The sequence below is a fragment of the Oncorhynchus tshawytscha genome, linkage group LG22 (genome assembly GCF_018296145.1).
Source record: "Oncorhynchus tshawytscha isolate Ot180627B linkage group LG22, Otsh_v2.0, whole genome shotgun sequence".
NCBI lineage: Eukaryota > Metazoa > Chordata > Actinopteri > Salmoniformes > Salmonidae > Oncorhynchus > Oncorhynchus tshawytscha.
Window position 1 is genome coordinate 16,907,887 of NC_056450.1, and position 19,584 is coordinate 16,927,470.

Consider the following 19,584-nt stretch of genomic DNA (forward strand, 5'->3'; position numbering starts at 1 on the left):
ACACACAGGATACCTGTATCCGTAACAGTGTTGCAACTGAGGACAGTCGTTTTTTTTCGCACCAGACACTTCGCGGCTGAACTGTTATTTGCTCCTAGACGTTTCCACTTCACAATAACAGCACTTACAGTTGACTCTGGCAGCTCTAGCAGGGCAGAAATGAGATGATCTGACTTGTTGGAAAGGTGGTATGGATCTGCTATTTTCTTTACTTTAGAACCGGACCCCCAACAGAAGCTAGCCAACTAACTAGCTACCCAAACAACAAAATACATGCTGTCTGGTACAGTTGAAAACGGGATTCATCTGTGAAGAGCACACTTCTCCAGCATGCCAGTGGCCATCGAAGGTGAGCAGATGAGCTTCCCTAATACGGTTTCTGACAGTTTGTGCATAACCTCTTCAGTTGTGCAAACCCACAGTTTCATCAACTGTCAGGATGGTTGGTCTCAGACGATCCCGCAGGTGAAGGAACCAGATGTGGAGGTCCTAGGCTGGCGTGGTTACACGTACTGCCAAATTCTCTAAAACTACATTGGAGGCGGCTTATGGTAGAAAAATTAACATTAAATTATCTGGCAACAGCTTTGGTGGACATTCCTGCTGTCTGCATGATAATCTGTGGCATTGTGTTGTGTGACAAAACTGCACATTTTAGAGTGGCCTTTTCTTGTCCCCTGCACAAGGGGCACCTGTGTAATGATCTTGCTGTTTAATCACCTTCTTGATATGGCACACCTGTTAGGTGGATGGATTATCTTCGCAAAAGAGAAATGCTCACTAACAGGGATATTAACACATTTGTTCACAGAGATAAGCTTTACATGCGAATGGAAAATGTCTGGGATCTTATATTTCAGCTAATGAAACATGGGACCAACACGTTACCTGTTGCGTTTATATTTTTGTTTGGTGTAAGATGAATAGGGACTGTTCCTAATTCCACTTAAGTGATAACTCCATTATCATACCATTATAAAGCAATTTCCAAAATCCTATGTATCAACAATAGGATTGTAATAATTTGTAATAATCAAAGTTACCACACATGTATAAGAACTTAATGTCAAGTGTTAGTTTCAAGTGTGTGTGTGTGTGAGTGATGGCATGTGTGCTAAGGTGCAGAGAGTCAGTGCAGGTGGTCAGTCCAGTTCAAGTGTTCAGCAGTCTGATGGCTTGTAGATATAAACTGTCTATGAGCCTGTTGGCATCAGACCTCAGGCTCCATTACCATATGGGAGTGAACAGCTTGTGGCTGGGGTGTGTGGGGTCCTTGATGATGCTGCTGGCATTCCTCAGGCACTGTTTCCAGTAGATGTTGTTGGTGGGTGCACGGTCCCTGTGATGTAATGTACCTAAGACCCGCTGGAGGGTCGTGGACGGAGCAATTCCCATACCAGGCCGTGATGCAACCGGTCAGGACGCTCTCGATTGTGCAGTGCTAGTATTTGGAGAGGACGTCTTACGGAGTAGAGAGCTGTTGCGCGCTCTTGACAAGCGTGGTGGTGTGATTATTTGTGAGATTATTCAAAGTAGCCACCCTTTGTCTTGATGACAGCTTTGCACACGCTCGGCATTCTCTCAACCAGCTTCATGAGGTAGTCACCTGAAATGCATTTCAATTGACAGGTGTGCCTTGTTAAATGTTAATTTGTGGAATTAATGCGTTTGAGCCAATCAGTTCTGTTGTGACAAGCTAGGGGTGGTATACAGAAGATAGTCATATTTGTTGAAAGAACAAGCAAAAACAGCTCAAATAAGAAACAGAAACGACAGTCCATCATTACTTTAAGACATGGTTAGTCAATCTGGAAAATTTCAAGAACTTTGAAAGTTTCTTCAAGTGCAGTCGTAAAAACCATCAAGCGCTATGATGAAACTGGCTCTCACGAGGACTGCCTTTGGAAAGTAAGACACATAGTTACCTCTGCTGCAGAGGATAAGTTCATTAGAGTTAACTGCAACTCAGAAATTGCAGCCCAAATAAATGCTTCACAGAGTTCAAGTAAGAGACACATCTCAACATCAACTGTTCAGAAGAGACTGTGTGAATCAGCCTTTTGTGGTCAAATTGCTGCAAAGAAACCACTACTAAAGGACACCAATAATAAGAAGAGACTTGCTTGGACAAAAAAACACGAGCAATGGACATTAGACCGTTAGAAAACTGTTCTTTGGTCTGATGAGTCCAAATTTTAGATTTTTGGTTCCAACCGCCGTGTCTTTGTGAAACGCAAAGTAGATGAGCGGATGTTGTCCGCATGTGCGGTTCCCACCGTGAAGCATGGAGGAGGAGGTGTGATGGTGTGGGGGTGTTTTGCTGGTGACACTGTCTGTGATTAATTTAGAATTCAATGCACACTTAACTAGCATGGCTACCACAGCATTCTGCGGCGATACGCCATCCCATCTGGTTTGCCCTTAGTGGGACTATCATTTGTTTTTCAACAAGACAATGACCCAACACACCTCCAGGCTGTGTAAGGGCTATTTGACCAGGAAGGAGAGTGATGGTAGTGCTGCATCAGATGACCTGGCCTCCACAATCACCCAAACTCAAACCAATTGAGATGGTTTAGGATGAGTTGGAGTGAAGGAAAAGCAGCCAACAAGTGCTCAACATATGTGGGAACTCCTTCAAGACTGTTGGAAAATAATTCCAGGTGAAGCTGGTTGAGAGAATGCCAAGAGTGTGCAAAGCTGTCATCAAGGCAAAGGGTAGATTCTTCAAAGTAGCCATCATCTAAAATATATTTTGATTTGTTTAACACTTTTTTGGTTACTACATGATTCCATATGTGTTATTTCATAGTTTTGATGTCTTCACTATTATTCTACAATGCAGAAAATAGTAAAAATAAAGAAAAACCCTTGAGTAGGTGTGTCCAATATTTTGACTGGTACTGTATATATGCCCAGCCTTTGATGGTTTGAGACCTAAGACAATTGTCTCTAGTGTCTAATGGTAAGTCCGCCAGTGCCTGTAGCCCGTCTTTTCAGCTTAACTTGAAGGCCCCCTTTTCCTTCCTCTTCATTGTCACCGGTGTTGCCTTTGGTCAGCAGCATCAGGTTAGCCTGCTGTGCATGGAGCAAATGTAGTATTCCAGATCTGGGAGACTGAGATAAGTGTCTAGCTTCCCATTCATGATCCAGAGGTGTTTGACGGCCATGGGAAATTATTGCACAAACATTCTGAGCAAAAAAGTCATAATTAACCTAAGAACAGTAAAAAATAGCAAAGTTGAGCAGGAACCTGCAAGACACATTCCCTCCTCAGCGCTGCTATCTCAACCATCTCTTACCAGGTTACCTTATGTCTCATTCCTTATGAAAATATATTTGTTAGTCATTTTGAAGCTGCAAAAGTTTTGTACTCTAATATTGAAGTGATTCCATGTACCTTGTGTATTTAATTCTAGGCTATAAGATTCATATCTGAAAGCCTTCCAAACCATGTGCTTTTGATCATATATTTTGATTATTTCATTATTTGTTGTATTTTTTGGTTCTTCATCAAATGTTTGGCAGCGATTAAAACCTCTTTGGGGCAGGTTGGATGGTAGCGTCCCACCTGGTCAACATCCGGTGAAATTGCAGAGCGCGAAATTCAAAATACAAAACTAGTAATTTTTTTCCAAAATGTGCATACAGTATATTCAAATACCTCCAAATATGATTTGGTTTTCTGATACCTGTATTTAAATATCAAATAAAATAATTACCTTTTAAATTAAACTCTATATAAGCTATATTTATCTACCTCGAGTATTTGAGAAGTTGGTATTTTCAAATAAACTACAAAATACAACTATTTTCTGCTAACGCTCTGCATTGGAGACATTCTCTTTTTGGGAAATATTTAATCAACGCAAAAGTTAATTTGATTTCCTTTGTGCTTCTCATCGTCTTCCCTGCAGCCCCATGTGTTAGCTGCTCAAGTGTTATATGCAGTTATGGCAGCACCACCAGATGTGTTGGAGAATGCAGGCATTTTCTATTGGAGAATTTTGAAATGAGTGATTTCCCACCAGAAGACCAATGATACAGTCTATTCATTGATCACTCTGAAGACACATTTAGAGGCTGAAACATATTTGCTATGGACAGGTGTTTTTGCCAGAGCTGCCTTTCATCGGCGCCATCACATAACCCTGACAGCTTTTATGGATGGAATTACGTCTTCCCACTTCGTGTTAGGCTGGGGAATCTACAGTATTGATCTGTAGCCGATCTGGTGTAAGATTAAGGGTTTAATTCAACACCCTTTGTTCTTATCCTTTATCTTTCAGTTCTCTGTATGTGTGAAACATTGTGTTGTCACTCATGATGGTGTCTGATTTGTATTCATGTTGTACTATACAGTAGCTGTTGTACTGTGGTCAAAAGAGCACGACTAAGAATGCTTAGCATTCACCATGTAGCAAAGCCCCAGCACTGGCTTGGCCTTGAGGAGCTCTACAGTCTTTCAGTAAATCCACCTCAATCCCTTCCACTTTTTCGTTTTCTATCTCTGGCAGATGGTAACATCCATTCATCTTTCTAGCAATCCCCCTGACAACATTTCCCTTGGCAGACCACATGGCTTTTATGATTCAACAGTGGAAATGACGATGTGCAATATTATGAGCGTTGCCAGTATCAGTATGTTGCAAAGGCTCAGATTTGGCCCTAGGCCATGCAAATGCCTGGATGGGATATGCTGTCTGATTTGAATGTGGAAATTCACCTTCACTTATCCCCCAGGTGGCATCTTAGACATGCAGTAGTTAGAATTCCCTATCTGTTCCTTTAATACCAACAAGGATTCACCATGTAAAAGAGATTCATTACTTTTTCTTTCTTTTCTATATGTCATATGAAAATGTATACAATATAGCTTCAGATATTTTTTATGTCGATGTTAGATAGGTTAAGGTCTGCGCCTCATGTTTCGATACATGACAAAACAATACAACAGATGAAAACTACAACATGTGTTTCTTACTGACAGATACAGCATGTGGTATACTGTATGTCATCACTCTCAGTTATAGAATAACACTTGCCTTAGCTGTTCTTTGACACTGAAGAGTGAGCACTGTCAGTGTCAATGTCTCCAGGCTATTATTTTCCTTAGCTTTTATGTAATTTTTTATTTATTTTTTAATCACCTTACATTTTGTGATCTGCATATGTAAGCTACTATTTATGGATTGGAACAGGATACAGTTCAGCTGAACAAGACTGGGTAGCTGAACTCTCTTACACTTAGTGTGAATTTATCTTGGTCTCACAAGTAAGTATCAAGAATAATTAGGCAATGAAAACAATGGTATGAAATAACAGAGCTGGTGCAATGGATCTTGTTATTCTCCTGCCATTTTTACTAACATGATTAATCACCATCCCCGCTCGCAAAATCCTTCACTTCAGAGTTTTCCACTTAGACTTGTTTTTCTGTAACAATTCATTTTTTTTGTGTGGGGTAGTGGGGGTTGTGGGAAAGTAGAGATCCTTCTCTCCACTCAAAGAACACTTTTGGAATTTGAATCAATTTTCAGGGATCTACAGTATGTCACATTTGACCACGTTGTCTATAATAGAAGTGACATCCCTTTAAACTGAAAAAAAACGAACAAAAACAAGGCTGGGGTTTTAATGGCTGACTGTGTTGGGCTACAGTAGGAGGTTAGCATTCCTGAACGCTGCAGGGGTGGTGCTAGTGCAACCCCCCTGTGTATTGTCTTTACTACAGTACTGTACAGTATGTCCTGCAGATAGAGAATACTGATGATGATTTGTTCCATCTGGCTCAAGTAAAAAGCTCTCCCCACATCTCCTGGGCTCTATATCTCTATCTCTTGGACTCCAAGAGTACTATGATTTCCCCAGAGATAAGGTTATCAATAACATGTCATATTCTGACCTTAACAATAAAAAAAAGCAACAGTTTAGTTTTTTTGCAAAACAGTATTTTATTAGAAATATCTTGTATAAAAATTGACATGCTCTACACATTTTCATGTTTTCTATAGATAATTCATAAATATCCAGGCACTGTATTTTTTCTGTTTTGTTTTGTTTTTGTTCTTTTTTAATAGGTCAGTACATAAAGCAGACATGATCAATCCATTTTTAATAACGTACATTAACTTGCCATTCAGCACTTACACACTCTATTTTGCAACACGGACATAGTGTTGGAAAAAATTAGATGAATTGGAGGCTTAAAGCAGTAAATCATCATATTCACAAACACAAAACAATCAGACAACACTATCTTTAAACAATGAAAAATACAAACGTTTTATTTTGCTGCAACATCTGGGATCTTTGTTGAAGCAGAGAGCTGAGAATCATAAATTAACAGACGGGGTTGTCCTCTCTCCAATCTTATTTATAAACTTTTTTTTTTTTACAGTAGTTTTCGTTCTGGAGCTTATTGGATCATTTCTCCAATGGCTATTCACATCATGATATGAATGGCTGTGACACAGCATCTTGCCAATCTATTTCTTACTATATTAAGGGACTGGCTTTGATACTAGAACATTAACGCCAAGTACATTTCCAGAAATGGAATGATAAAATTAGACTAAAAACACAGTATGACTAACAACATTGGATCCAGGACACAATACAGAAGGAGATGAGAGCTGTGTTTGTTGTTATTTTTACGCAGTGGTTTCCTCTGTTGACCTGGCAGGGGTAGGCTTACTCTTAAAGCTAATTCACTTGTGGATTTGGAGCGACTTCCTCTCTCTGAGTAACATGAAAGCAACAAGCGCTTTTACTGAAATCACAGGTGCCTGGCAAAAGACTCAATAACATAACGAAGGATGGTGAACACTGCTGATGTTCCAAAGAGTGTGTATTGTACCATTACCGAACATGCCAACAAATGCCTATATGTTATGTTAGACAATTCTGGTACAGATTCCAAATTCTTCACATGTTGAGATAGAACTTCAGAAATTCTAACGGAACAAGGCCATGAAAGGATCGTCTTACATGTAAAGATGCCAGGTTTGATGCAGTGAAGCATTGCCCTTCAGCTGTCTTATGGGCTGTAGTGTTGAGGCTGTATTTCACAGAAAAATAGGATGTGGAGTACATACAATGCTTTTACTTGTTAGCTAATTCTTATGGCTGTTTCTCGTATTTTTTTATCTTCCGTTAATCTGCAAAAAAGTACCACGTGTGTAATAGTCCACAATGATAACGCCACTGGGACTTGTTGAACCGCAATCCTCTCACATGTTGCATTCCATAGATTTTGACAACACAGCACGGTACATATTATGCTCCCACAGGCATGCTCTAGGACTGTACACAAGGACCATAAAGATGGTGTCAGATATGGTATAGCCATCATCTGGGAAAACCCACTGATATATTTATGTACTGTCCACGATGGTAAGGAAACATTTACTGGACCCATGCTGTAACAATGAATATTCCGATGTTGGAAAGTTGCATATTTGTTTTCTCTGTTTCACAACTATGACCTTCATTAAAATGATGACAACATAATGTAAATGCTACAGAGCCTGAGGGTTAATATTCTGTTTTTTGGGGGCTTGAACAAAGACAAACCCACAGCAATAACATGCTTTTTCATCTGCTTATACATACTTCTTTTGACAGATTTGTCTTATTGACAAATTAGATATTGTGTTCAGCCTTTCACCCTCATTGGAAAGGACAGAGAAGAAGGGGAAGCAAATAATTGCACATTACCACTGGTAGAGAGAGATACAACACCGCTGCACACAGAGAGAAAACTCAATTCACTACAGAACAGGGTGTTTGTCAGGGAGTTAGCCAGGGAGTTCATCAGCTTCAGACAAAACACCAGAAGAGAAAAGCTGTTCTATAAACTCCAGAAGGAAAACACTGACTTAATTTGGAAATGTGACTGTCTGATGTCTCTGGTGACATGTCACAAAGGGGATGGGGAGACATCACTGTCATATCTGCCTGAAACCTGCACCTCCCCGCCCCACTAGGAGCCTCCCCACTGCTTTTGTTTGGCATTGACTGGTCCTCTTGAAAATAGTGACATCTGTTCAATAAGTTGAATGATTATTCTCCTTTCTCCCCATGTCCCACTGCTTTTGCATCTTGGTGCTCCAGTTCTGGTGTTCGTTCATTCCACACGCAGGTCGTAGCTTCTGAGCCGGGTCTCCACTGTCTGTTTCTTAGATGGCATGGTTACTGTAGCTGATGTATGTCTGCTTGGAGGCCAATGCTGTGAATAGGGTCATGAGAGAGGAAGAGAAAGAAAAGAGAGAAAGGAAAAGATGTGGATGAAGATGTTGGCAATTCATTAAATGCTAATTTAACCATCTGTGAGGGGCTCATCTTCCAGTGCATTAAGGTGATTGCTTGCACAGGTTCTATTTATGCGTGACTTTATCAGACCCAAGTGTCACCAGGGAGTACAGGTGGAACCAACAGTGAAAGAGGGTAATTGATATGAATAGCAAGCAGTGAGTAAAATGTTCATGTTTTGTGGTTAGTATTAAAATAATGATTTCACTTCCTGAGAAATGTGTTGCCAACTGTAAATTGCACATAAATGCAGATTTCCTTGATCTGATGCAAAGTCGGGCAGAGCAGGGTACAGATGTGGCTGCAGCTAGTAACACAACTAATATTGGATTCCTTATCAGGATGCTGTTGTAACATGTCTCCACATGGATATATATATAGTCCTGGAATTGACAATAAAATACAAATTGTAACCAGTAATTGCAACTTCACCTATAAGTGAAGACTATTTCATGGTAAAGTACCCTTTGCAGCTGTTAGTTAGTTTAACAAACAGTATACAGTAGTATGTGATGTAATAGTACTCATTCAAATGCAAGGCTCCGTAATTACATGCAGATCTCTCTGCACCAATGAAAGCATGCAGCGGTACCATGTCGATAGACATAACACCATTGAAGAAAAGCATAGAGCTTTCGGATTGGCTTTGGTGTCACAGCCATGAACAGACAATCCATATGAGACGGCCTTAGGGCATAACAGCCATCAGTGGACTGTGTGCTGGCAGTGACCAGTGCTGGCAGTGTCCTAACATGCTGTGACCCAACATTACCATATGTCTCTACCTGCCATACACACACACATTTATGTGTGTGTGTACGTATGGTGTGTCCTCTCTAAATATCACCGTCATCAGCTTGCTCGTTCTGCAGTGTAATCGCCACACAAATCTGACAATCTTGTCCACAACAGCATTCACTGATTGGGTGAGTCAGAGCGGATAAATCTGAGCGCCGACTGCTGACAGCTTGGGTGGTTGGAGGGCAACGGTACTGGAGGGAAGGGATGTATAGTGGGGGAGGGGAGGGGGGGGGCATACCCTCCATTCCACCCAGAACCTCTCCCAGAGCAGCACTGATAAATGAGCCTTATTTAAATATTTATGCGCTCCGAGGCCAAGATAAAAAATAGATGGTCCAGAAAGAATTGGTGCTGGCAGATCCATCTGTCTTTGCCCTCCTACCCCTCTTATTGTTGTTTTACAGCAATTACAGAACATTCCTCAGTTTGTCAACATGGGAAACAAATTACAGGGGACGCGCGGCTATCACTTGTCCCCCCGCATTCAGCCCAGAGTGGTGTCATCTCCCCGCATCGGCTGCCATCAGGCTGTTACCACGCTCTCAGGCCATTTGCAGTACAACACGCCAACATTGTCTACCGACATCAACGTCTGTGTGTCAAGGGTGTGTATGTGAGCATGAGAACTGTCTGACACAATCTAAGGTGCTATAGCTGTGGGTGAGTTTTAGTGCAAACATATCTTAGGAAGGCATAGGGTCCAACTGAACATTAGCACAAAGTAAATGGGGTAAAACGTGGTCAGTGATAGAGGCAAGTTGATAGAGGCTCTCCATCCGTTACCTGTGTGTCTAAAGTCTCTCACAGGGATCCCCTCCCTCATCACAGTCTGACACACAAGCACAAAGAGCAGCTGTTATTGGGCCAGAGGGGTCATAGTATAGGTGTCAAACTGTGAAGTTGGGGAAGCATCTCTCATGGGGGCTAAAATCATTTTTTCCATTTCCATTGTCTCCTTGTAGCATTCTCTGTGACAATCCCCATATTGAAAGTTTACATAAACACAAAAACGACACATGGCCACATCTCCTGCTTCCTACACATTCAGAGAAAGTGCAACTGGATATTTCAAATAGCACTATAATCAAGAATTCCAAACATGTTCACAACATTGGCTTTGGTTCTCCAAAGGTGATTGGAATATTTACTGATGATGCATTAGATACTGGGAAACATCATTCTGCATGGATGAATGAGTGTGACTATCCATAAATCTAATTATTTCCCCATGATTTGCAATACATGTTTTTACAATTATGGCATTTGCTCATTCCGCCCACGGCAGCTGTGTTACTGTCGGATGGAGCTGAAGTGCTGGAGCAATAATCCTGACTGCTATTGCACCAATGAAATGGCTGGAGGCTGGAGAGCTAATACACCTGGCCAGCTCTACGGTATGATGCCTGAATATGAAGCCTTTCCTATCGATCCACATCAGCCCGTTCTGCTCTTTAGTCCTGCTTGCAGACAGTACCACGTTTTAGAGCATCGGCCAATGCTTAATGCCACACGGGTTGGCAGGGGAAAAAATGCCCTTCCAATTCCCTGCATCCTGAAAATAACACCAGCTAATTTCCCAAAGCTGTTGAGGTGTAAAATAACAATGAAATCAATTAAGTTTACATAAAAGCGAGGATTGTTTTTCATTTTTATAGCCCAATAATTTCCCCTCGAAATTGCTCAATGACTTTAAGGCATAAACTCAAGGACAGAGTGCTGTAATAACTAAACATGTGTCCTGATTTCCTCTCTCCTCCCTGATCTCTATTCCCCTCTTGCTCCATCCCTAACCCAAGGCCCTTGGTGCTAACCTTGTGTCTCCAGGCTTTCACACAGCTCAGACTTGGCCTCTCCATTGGGCCGGAGGCCGCCCTTAGTGGGGAACTTGTTGGACATGGTGGCCGCGGTGACCACAGCCTTGAGGCTGCGCTTGCGCTTGGGCACGTTCTGCTCCGGGTGGAAGAGGACCACGTAGACCTTGGGCATGTAGAGCATCCCCAGAGACACAGAGGCACTCAGGCTCACGGAAATGGTCAGAGTCGTGGTCTGGATGTACATCTGTGGAGGAGAGGAGGGAGATGGAGAAGAAAAAGAGAAACATTTTTATCAGGTAAGACAGAAATGATCCAGTTTCAGAGAGTAAGACGAGGGTAGCCTACTCAAGATATAGTTCCCCACGACAGCATTGACCTTTGGCTTTGTGAGAGTACATTCTAGTACTAGTTATACATTGTTTATACAAGACTACAACAAAAACAACTCTACTTAGACATGTACGAGTGCACTTAAGTATCCTAGTAGATATTCCAGTAATATCAAATCCCCACCATCAGATGTGATAACACACATGGAGTGGACACATGCAAACTGTTCTGTTTTCAAGTGCTCTTTGCATGATTCATCAACTCCTGTTTGTGTTTTTATTGGTGTGTTTATTTGTTTGTTTATGATATGTGACTAATGGAGGAGGCCTCGCAATGAGTGACTGTACTACAGATGTCTTGCCCTCGGTCCCGGGCTGCGGTAGAGGGGTTTGAATCGACTCAGTGTAAAGACAGCTGTGACTCACAGCTGTGCACAGAAAACATGGCTACATGCAAGGATCAAGGAGAGACATCTTGAGAACATCAATACAATGCCTAAGAGTGTGCCTGAGAGTGATTTTTCCATATAAATTATATAATATTCTCAATGGAATTAAATGATCATATAGGTCAGATTTTTAATGTATTTTGATTTATTTTGTCTTTATTTAACCAGGTAGGCGAGTTGAGAACAGGTTCTCATTTACAATTGCGACCTGGCCAAGCTAAAGCAAAGCAGTTCGACACATATAACAACACAGAATTACACATGGAATAAAACAAACATACAGTCAATAAGACAGTAGAAACAAGTCTATATATGATGTGAGCAAATGAGGTGAGATAAGGGAGATAAAGGCAAAAAAGGCCATGGTGGCAAAGTAAATACAATATAGCAAGTAAAACACTGGAATGGTAGATTTGCAGTGGAAGAATGTGCAAAGTAGAAATAAAAATAATGGGGTGCAAAGGAGCAAAATAAATAAATAAATAAAATAAAATAAATACAGTAGGGAAAGAGGTAGTTGTTTGGGCTAAATTATAGATGGGCTATGTACAGGTGCAGTAATCTGTGAGTTGCTCTGCCAGCTGGTGCTTAAAGCTAGTGAGGGAGATGTGTTTCCAGTTTCAGAGATTTTTGTAGTTCATTCCCGTCATTGGCAGCAGAGAACTGGAAGGAGAGGTGGCCAAAGAAAGAATTGGTTTTGGGAGTGACCAGAGAGATATACCTGCTGGATCGTGTGCTACAGGTGGGTGATGCTATGGTGACCAGCGAGATGAGATAAGGGGGGACTTTACCTAGCAGGGTCTTGTAGATGACTTGGAGCCAGTGTGTTTGGCGACAAGTATGAAGTGAGGGCCAGCCAGCGAGAGCGTACAGGTCGCAATGGTGGGTAGTATATGGGGCTTTGGTGACAAAACGGATGGCACTGTGATAGACTGGATCCAATTTGTTGAGTAGGGTATACACCTAGGTATTTGTAGTTGTCCACGTATTCTAAGTCAGAGCCATCCAGAGTAGTGATGTTGGACAGGCGGGCAGGTGCAGGCAGCGATCGGTTGAAGAGCATGCATTTAGTTTTACTTGTATTTAAGAGCAATTGGAGGTCACGGAAGGAGAGTTGTATGGCATTGAAGCTTGCCTGGAGGGTTGTTAACACAGTGTCCAAAGAAGGGCCAGAAGTATACAGAATGGTGTCGTCTGCGTAGAGGTGGATCAGAGACTCACCAGCAGCAAGAGCGACATCATTGATGTATACAGAGAAGAGAGTCGGTCCAAGAATTGAACCCTATGGCACCCCCATAGAGACTGCAGGAGGTCCGGACAACAGACCCTCCGATTTGACACACTGAACTCTATCAGAGAAGTAGTCGGTGAACCAGGCGAGGCAATCATTTGAGAAACCAAGGCTGTCGAGTCTGCCGATGAGGATGTGGTGATTGACAGAGTCGAAAGCCTTGGCCAGATCAATGAATACGGCTGCACAGTAATGTTTCTTATCAATGGTGGTTAAGATATTGTTTAGGACCTTGAGCGTGGCTGAGATGCACCCATGACCAGCTCTGAAACCAGATTGCAGAGAGGGTATGTTGAGATTCGAAATGGTTGGTAATCTGTTTGTTGACTTGGCTTTTGAAGACCTTAGAAAAGGCAGGGTAGGATAGATATAGGTCTGTAGCAGTTTGGATCAAGAGTGTCTCCCACTTTGAAGAGGGGGATGACTGCAGCTGCTTTCCAATCTTTGGGAATCTCAGACGACACGAAACAGAGGTTGAATAGGCTAGTAATAGGGGTGGCAACAATTTCGGCAGATAATTTTAGAAAGAAAGGGTCCAGATTTTCTAGCCCGGCTGATTTGTAGGGGTCCAGATTTTGCAGCTCTTTCAGAACATCAGCTGACTGGATTTGGGAGAAGGAGAAATGGGGAAGGCTTGGGCGAGTTGCTGTGGGGGGTGCAGTGCTGTTGACCGGGGTAGGGGTAGCCAGGTGGAAAGCATGGCCAGCCGTAGAAAAATGCTTATTGAAATTCTCAATTATAGTGGATTTATCAGTGGTGACAGTGTTTCCTATCTTCAGTGCAGTGGGCAGCTGGGAGGAGGTGTTCTTATTCTCCATGGACTTTACAGTGTCCCAGAACTTTTTTAAGACCGCAGAGGTGTATTTAGAGGGCAAGTTGGTTAGGATGATATCTATGAGGGTGCCCGTGTTTACGGCTTTGGGGAGGTACCTGGTAGATTCATTGATCATTTTTGTGAGATTGAGGGCATCAAGCTTAGAATGGATGGCTGGGGTGTTAAGCATGTTCCAGTTTAGGTCGCCTAGCAGCACGGGCTCTGAAGATAGATGGGGGGCAATCAGTTCACATATGGTGTCCAGAGCACAGCTGGGGGCAGAGGGTGGTCAAAAGCAGGCGGCAACGGTGAGAGACTTGTTTTTAGAGAGGCGGATTATTAAAAGTAGAAGTTTGAATTGTTTGGGTACAGACCTGGATAGTAGGACAGAACTCTGCTGGCTATCTTTGCAGTAGATTGCAACACCGCCCCCTTTGGCAGTTCTATCTTGTCTGAAAATGTTGTAGTTAGGGATGAAAATTTCAGAATTTTTGGTGGTCTTCCTAAACCAGGATTCAGACATAGCTAGAACATCCGGGTTGGCAGGGTGTGCTAAAGCAGTGAATAAAACACACTTAGGGAGGAGGCTTCTAATGTTAACATGCATGAAACCAAGGCTATTACGGTTACAGAAGTCATCAAAAGAGAGTGCCTGGGGAATAGGAGTGGAGCTAGGCAATGCAGGGCCTGGATTCAACTCTACATCACCAGAGGAAAAGAGGAGGAGGGTACGGCTAAAAGCAATGAGAATTGGTCGTCTAGAACGTCTGGAACAGAGAGTAAAAGGAGGTTTCTGGGGGCGATGAAATAGCTTCAAGGTATAATGTACAGACAAAGGTATGGTAGGATGTGAATACAGTGGAGGTAAACCTAGGTATTGAGTGATGATGAGAGAGATATTGTCTCTAGAAACATCATTGAAACCAGGAGATGTCATCACATGTGTGGGTGGTGGAACTAATAGGTTGGATAAGGTATAGTGAGCAGGACTATCGGCTCTACAGTGAAATAAGCCATTAAACACTAACCAGAACAGCAATGGACAAGGCATATTGACATTAAGGAGAGGCATGCTTAGTAGAGTAATCAAAAGGGTCCAGTGAGTAGTGAGGTTGGTTGGGGTCACGGCAATTCAGACAACTAGCCGGGCCATCGGTAGCAAGCTAGCATAGGATGGAGGTCTGTTTTTAGCCACCTCGTGCATTTCCGTCGGTAGGATTAGTGGGGTTCCCCGTGGTAGAGGGGATGAATCCAATTCGCAAAAAAAATAGGTATAGTTAGAGGCCCAAGAAAACAAAAGAAAAAAATTGTCCGATAGATCTATTCAGATAGCAGCCGATAAGACAGCTAACGATAAACGGACCGCAGATGGGCGTTCAGGTAACGTTGCGACGGAGGAGCCAGCTGGATACCTCCCTCGGGCAGATAACGTCAGTAGTCCAGTTGTCAAGGCCCAGTGGGGCTCCACGTTGGCAGTAAAACGGGTCCGGATAGGTGATTGTAGCCCAGGAGTAGCTGATGGAACTCTTCAGCTGGCTAGCTCCGGAATAATTGATGTTTGCTCCGGGATCAACGTAAGCCGATAGTCACATGGATAGCAACTAGCTAGCTGCGAGATCCAGGTGTAAATGTCCAGAGCTTGTGGTTGAAATCCGGGGACATGAAGAGAAAATAGGTCATGGCAAAAGATTTTCGAGCTAAAGGATAGCTGATGACCACAAACCGTGGTTAGCTGAATACTAACGAATTAGCCAGTAAAGAAGCTAACTAGCTTCTGGATAGCTTCAGGCTAGCTTCTGGTTAGCTTCTATGGAGGATTTCAGATTTGAGGTAAATAATACTTTTTAAATATAAATTGGTGAGGCGGGTTGCAGGAGAGTGTTTTGAAGTTGAGTTTATGGAAAAGAAAAAAAAATATATATATATATATATAAAAAGGTATGCAACCAGATGACCTATATGATCTAACTTTCTTTGCATTGTTAGACTGTTCGGCTGATTCAGTATGGTAGTAGAAAAAAAATAATAATAATAAAAATAAAGAAGATAATATGTTGAAGATTGGAAGATTGTGATCAGATAAATGTACTCTCTGTGGTGAACATATATCACGGCTATCCTCTTACAAAACTGAAAAATACTTTTTGTTAACAACTTTTTATTTGGAACATAATTCCATCTCCCTTTGGGATAGGGTTGCTGAGCTATTCCGAGACTGATGAAAGAAGTGAGAAGGGTGTAAATTGGAAACACAGCTCCCAGCCACCTCCCTAACAGATTTGCCTGAGGTGGAGACTGACATTACATTTGCAGACATCATGAGTGACTGAGCAGTATGGCAACAGGGAATAACCCGACAGGTCCTCTGTCATGAGAATGTCAACAGCTATAACTAATCTAACAATAGTTATAGTGGTGCTTTGGCACCTCTAACTTCAGTCAGCCAATAATATAAATTTAAAGAGGTTGTGCTGCCTGCCATATGTCCCAAAGACTCAACAAAATAAAGTAATGTATTACTGAATCATAACATGTTCTGTATGCAGTATATGAAGCCCCTAAAGAAACATTGGTTGAGAAGAAAGGATGCCTGAGCAAAGTAAGAGCGATAGGGGGACTGAGGGGGAGTATGTAATCTCCTGAGAAGATTACACACGTCCCTGAGTGAGCCCGGCACAATATTGCTGCCTCTCCGGAGTACAGGGTGGAGTACCTCTGTGAGGGGGGCCAGGACCCCTGTCCCCGTCCATCGGCCTCATCCAGATAGATTCGCCTTGACAAACTGATACGATCGCCAATGTGCCTCATGCCACAGCAGGAAAACGGTGCTCGATAGACAGACTCCAGCATGCAAAGCCATTATTTCTGTTCTAGGAGCAGAAAAACCTTTCTCTCCGAAGTGATTAGGCATCAAATCTGTGCTCCCTCCAGCCAGCTGCTATTTCAGCCCCTGCCTTTCATTCCAGAGTTCGAGGTGCTAAAGGTAACTACATTCACATCGTAATATAGGTTTAAATTACCAAAATATGAGCACCCTATTATCCTTAAGAAATACCTTAGAAACAAAAGCCTTATCCTTTAAGATGATCAAATGATGCATATTTGTATGGAATTGCCAGACCTGGTTGGAGTTGGGGCTGCAGTACTTGGATTGCAGGGTTGGATCAATCAAACATAATGGACTGTCTCCAGTCGTGCCTCGTGTTGACTGCCTGCACCTGACTGCAGCTACAGTACCATCCAAATGGTCCTATCCCTGGCCCAGTGCATGCTGGCGCCTTTGTCAGTGGAAGGCAGACATTGCCAGGGACCGTTAAGTGAGATGGGGGCAGCCTCATGAAACAGGTCCTCGGTTCGAGCAGCCACGATTACACTCCTGCCCATCCACAGTCCTACCTCTAACTTCTCTGCATTATCCCACGTGCCAGAAATGTTTCTGGGTTCCTAATATCACGCAGCGTCTCCAAACAGATGAAAACATCAGAACATTAATGTATTAATAAGATTAGCTGCATCCAGGAATGGTTATTTCTGCATTTTTTTAGTTCTGTATTCCCATTGGCTGAGGTTTGTTAATTGCAGCAAAAATGCTCGAGATGTTAGTCATTACTTATTGTCGTTTGCAATGGTTGGAAGCCAGCATAAGCTTCCTTTGAAGTAAGACCAGATAAGGGATATATTTAAGGCTGTTTTGTGCTTTAAATGAGCATGTATCATCTGCTTCCACAGTACAGTACAGAACATACTGTATTACACCTCTTTCCATTTTTGCTGCAGTGCTTCCCTATTTATAAAACTTTGAAGAAACCATTGGATAGACCTTAAAGATGTTTTTATTTATTTATTTAAAGAATACATTATGCAAACCTTATAGTTGCTCTTTAAGCTTTATGTCATGTTTATGGCCATAGCAATGTAAACCCATGCTCTCCATTGTCTCTACATAGAAGTTAAACATCCCAGATTGGCAGAGCATGGCATATCGTCATGCATGATTAGCACTGTCCTGACAACCCTGCCAATCAGCTGCATTGTCCTCCTTATCAAACACAGAGGAGAGATTGGTGCTGTGCCACCCTCCTTTCAACCAGGAGACAATGACACAATTAACAGAGCCCTATCGCTACCTGCCAGTCTACTGCTGCCACCCACAATCTCCTAGGCTGACTCTACTCCTGCTGCCAGTCAAGCAGGAGCAGGGGCGAACTGGTCATCTAGCATTTTGTGCAAATGCCAGATGGGCTGGTCCATTTTTAGCCCAGTGGGCCTGTCTAATCTTTTTTTTTTTGCGCAAAATGTTAATGGGTTGGTGTGGGAGCCTCAAGGGGAAAACAAAGGGCTGGTATGGGGGCCTCAAGGGGAAAAAAAGACCGGTGTGGGGGCCTATGGTGTGGGGGCCTCAAGGGGGAAAAAAATGAACAAGAGCCTTCTTATGTAACAAGACTCCTTCTATTTGATTGCAAGGTGATTCAATTAGAGCTAATTGTTCACATGATTCAGAACTTATCTTTATAACAAAAACATCCACAGCAGGGGATCCAAAAGATATTTGCTATTTTTTTAGTTCCCGGAGAGTTTGGCACTTCATATCCTCAAAAGATTGCCTTAAAATCTTAAAGTGAAGCAATGTATCCCTAATGTACATTGTACACACTAACCACAACTAATAAAAGGCAGGCTAGCATTTTTCCTAGTTAAATAACAAATAAAAATAAATAAAAATGTGCATCTCGTTCTGGAGGCAGCTCTGCTGAGTGGTCACTAGCTGGCACAGCCACAAAATCATAAAATCTGATTTTAAACCTAACTCTAACCACACTGCTTAACCTAATGCCTAACCCTAACTTTAATTAATTAATTAATTAAGACCAAAAAGAAAAAAAATACAGCAAATTTGGACTTTGCGGGTGGCCTATCTAGCGGATATCCCTCAGTTCTGCCTCCAGGGCAATATTCATGACAATAAATGTCAACCTGCCAATATAATACAAACATGCTGCCAGTGCTAACTTCTGTGGGTGTACAAGATTGTAGGTCTCACTCTGATGAATCACATGTCTCATGCTCAGCCAAACTGTCCCCCCGGGGTGTATATGTTAACATGATTGTATGCTTTTCTTTGAAAACAACAGCAATTACCATGCAGCTCTCACCATCGTAAAGATGGGCACGGTTTGCTTTGTATTGCCAAATGACCTTCCTAAACAGCTTACCTCAGTAATTGGACTATTAGTGTAGGGACATTCAATGGCTGCTTTGTTTCCTACAGCGATAGTCCTCAATACAGACAGTACATTTATGATACCCAACAGAGACCGAATACAAAATATGAGCTAGCGCACACCAAGAGAAAATGATTGTATGTACAGTCGTGGACAAAAGTTTTGAGAATGACAAATATTAATTTTCACAAAGTCTGCCGCCTCAGTTTGTAAGATCACAATTTGCATATACTCCAGAATGTTATAAAGAGTGATCAGATGAATTACAATTAACTGCAAAGTCCCTCTTTGCCATGCAAATTAACTGAATCCCCAAAAAAACATTTCCACTGCATTTCAGCCCTGCCACAAAAAGAGTGATTCTCTCATTAACACAGGTGTGAGTGTTGACGAGGACAAGGCTGGAGATCACTCTGTCATGCTGATTGAGTTCGAATAACAGACTGGAAGCTTCAAAAGGAGGGTGGTGCTTAGAATCATTGTTCTTCCTCTATCAACCATGATCACCTGCAAGGAAACACGTGCCATCATCATTGTTTTGCACAAAAAGG

The 19,584-nt window shown here is 42.2% G+C and overlaps 1 protein-coding gene across 1 annotated transcript in view; it reads right to left on the reverse strand.

The window, feature by feature from the left end:
• Window positions 1-5,956: 5,956 nt before the first annotated feature.
• The window catches only part of LOC112221956 (metabotropic glutamate receptor 4-like), a 323,222-nt gene continuing 309,594 nt past the window's right edge, over window positions 5,957-19,584 (reverse strand). Inside the window, exons 10-11 of the mRNA XM_024384429.2 lie at window positions 10,926-11,172; window positions 5,957-8,230 (exon numbers count right to left, since the gene is read on the reverse strand). Coding sequence (XP_024240197.1) covers window positions 8,181-8,230; window positions 10,926-11,172 — 297 coding nt within the window. The 3' untranslated portion in view covers window positions 5,957-8,180. The remainder of the gene's footprint in view (window positions 8,231-10,925; window positions 11,173-19,584) is intronic.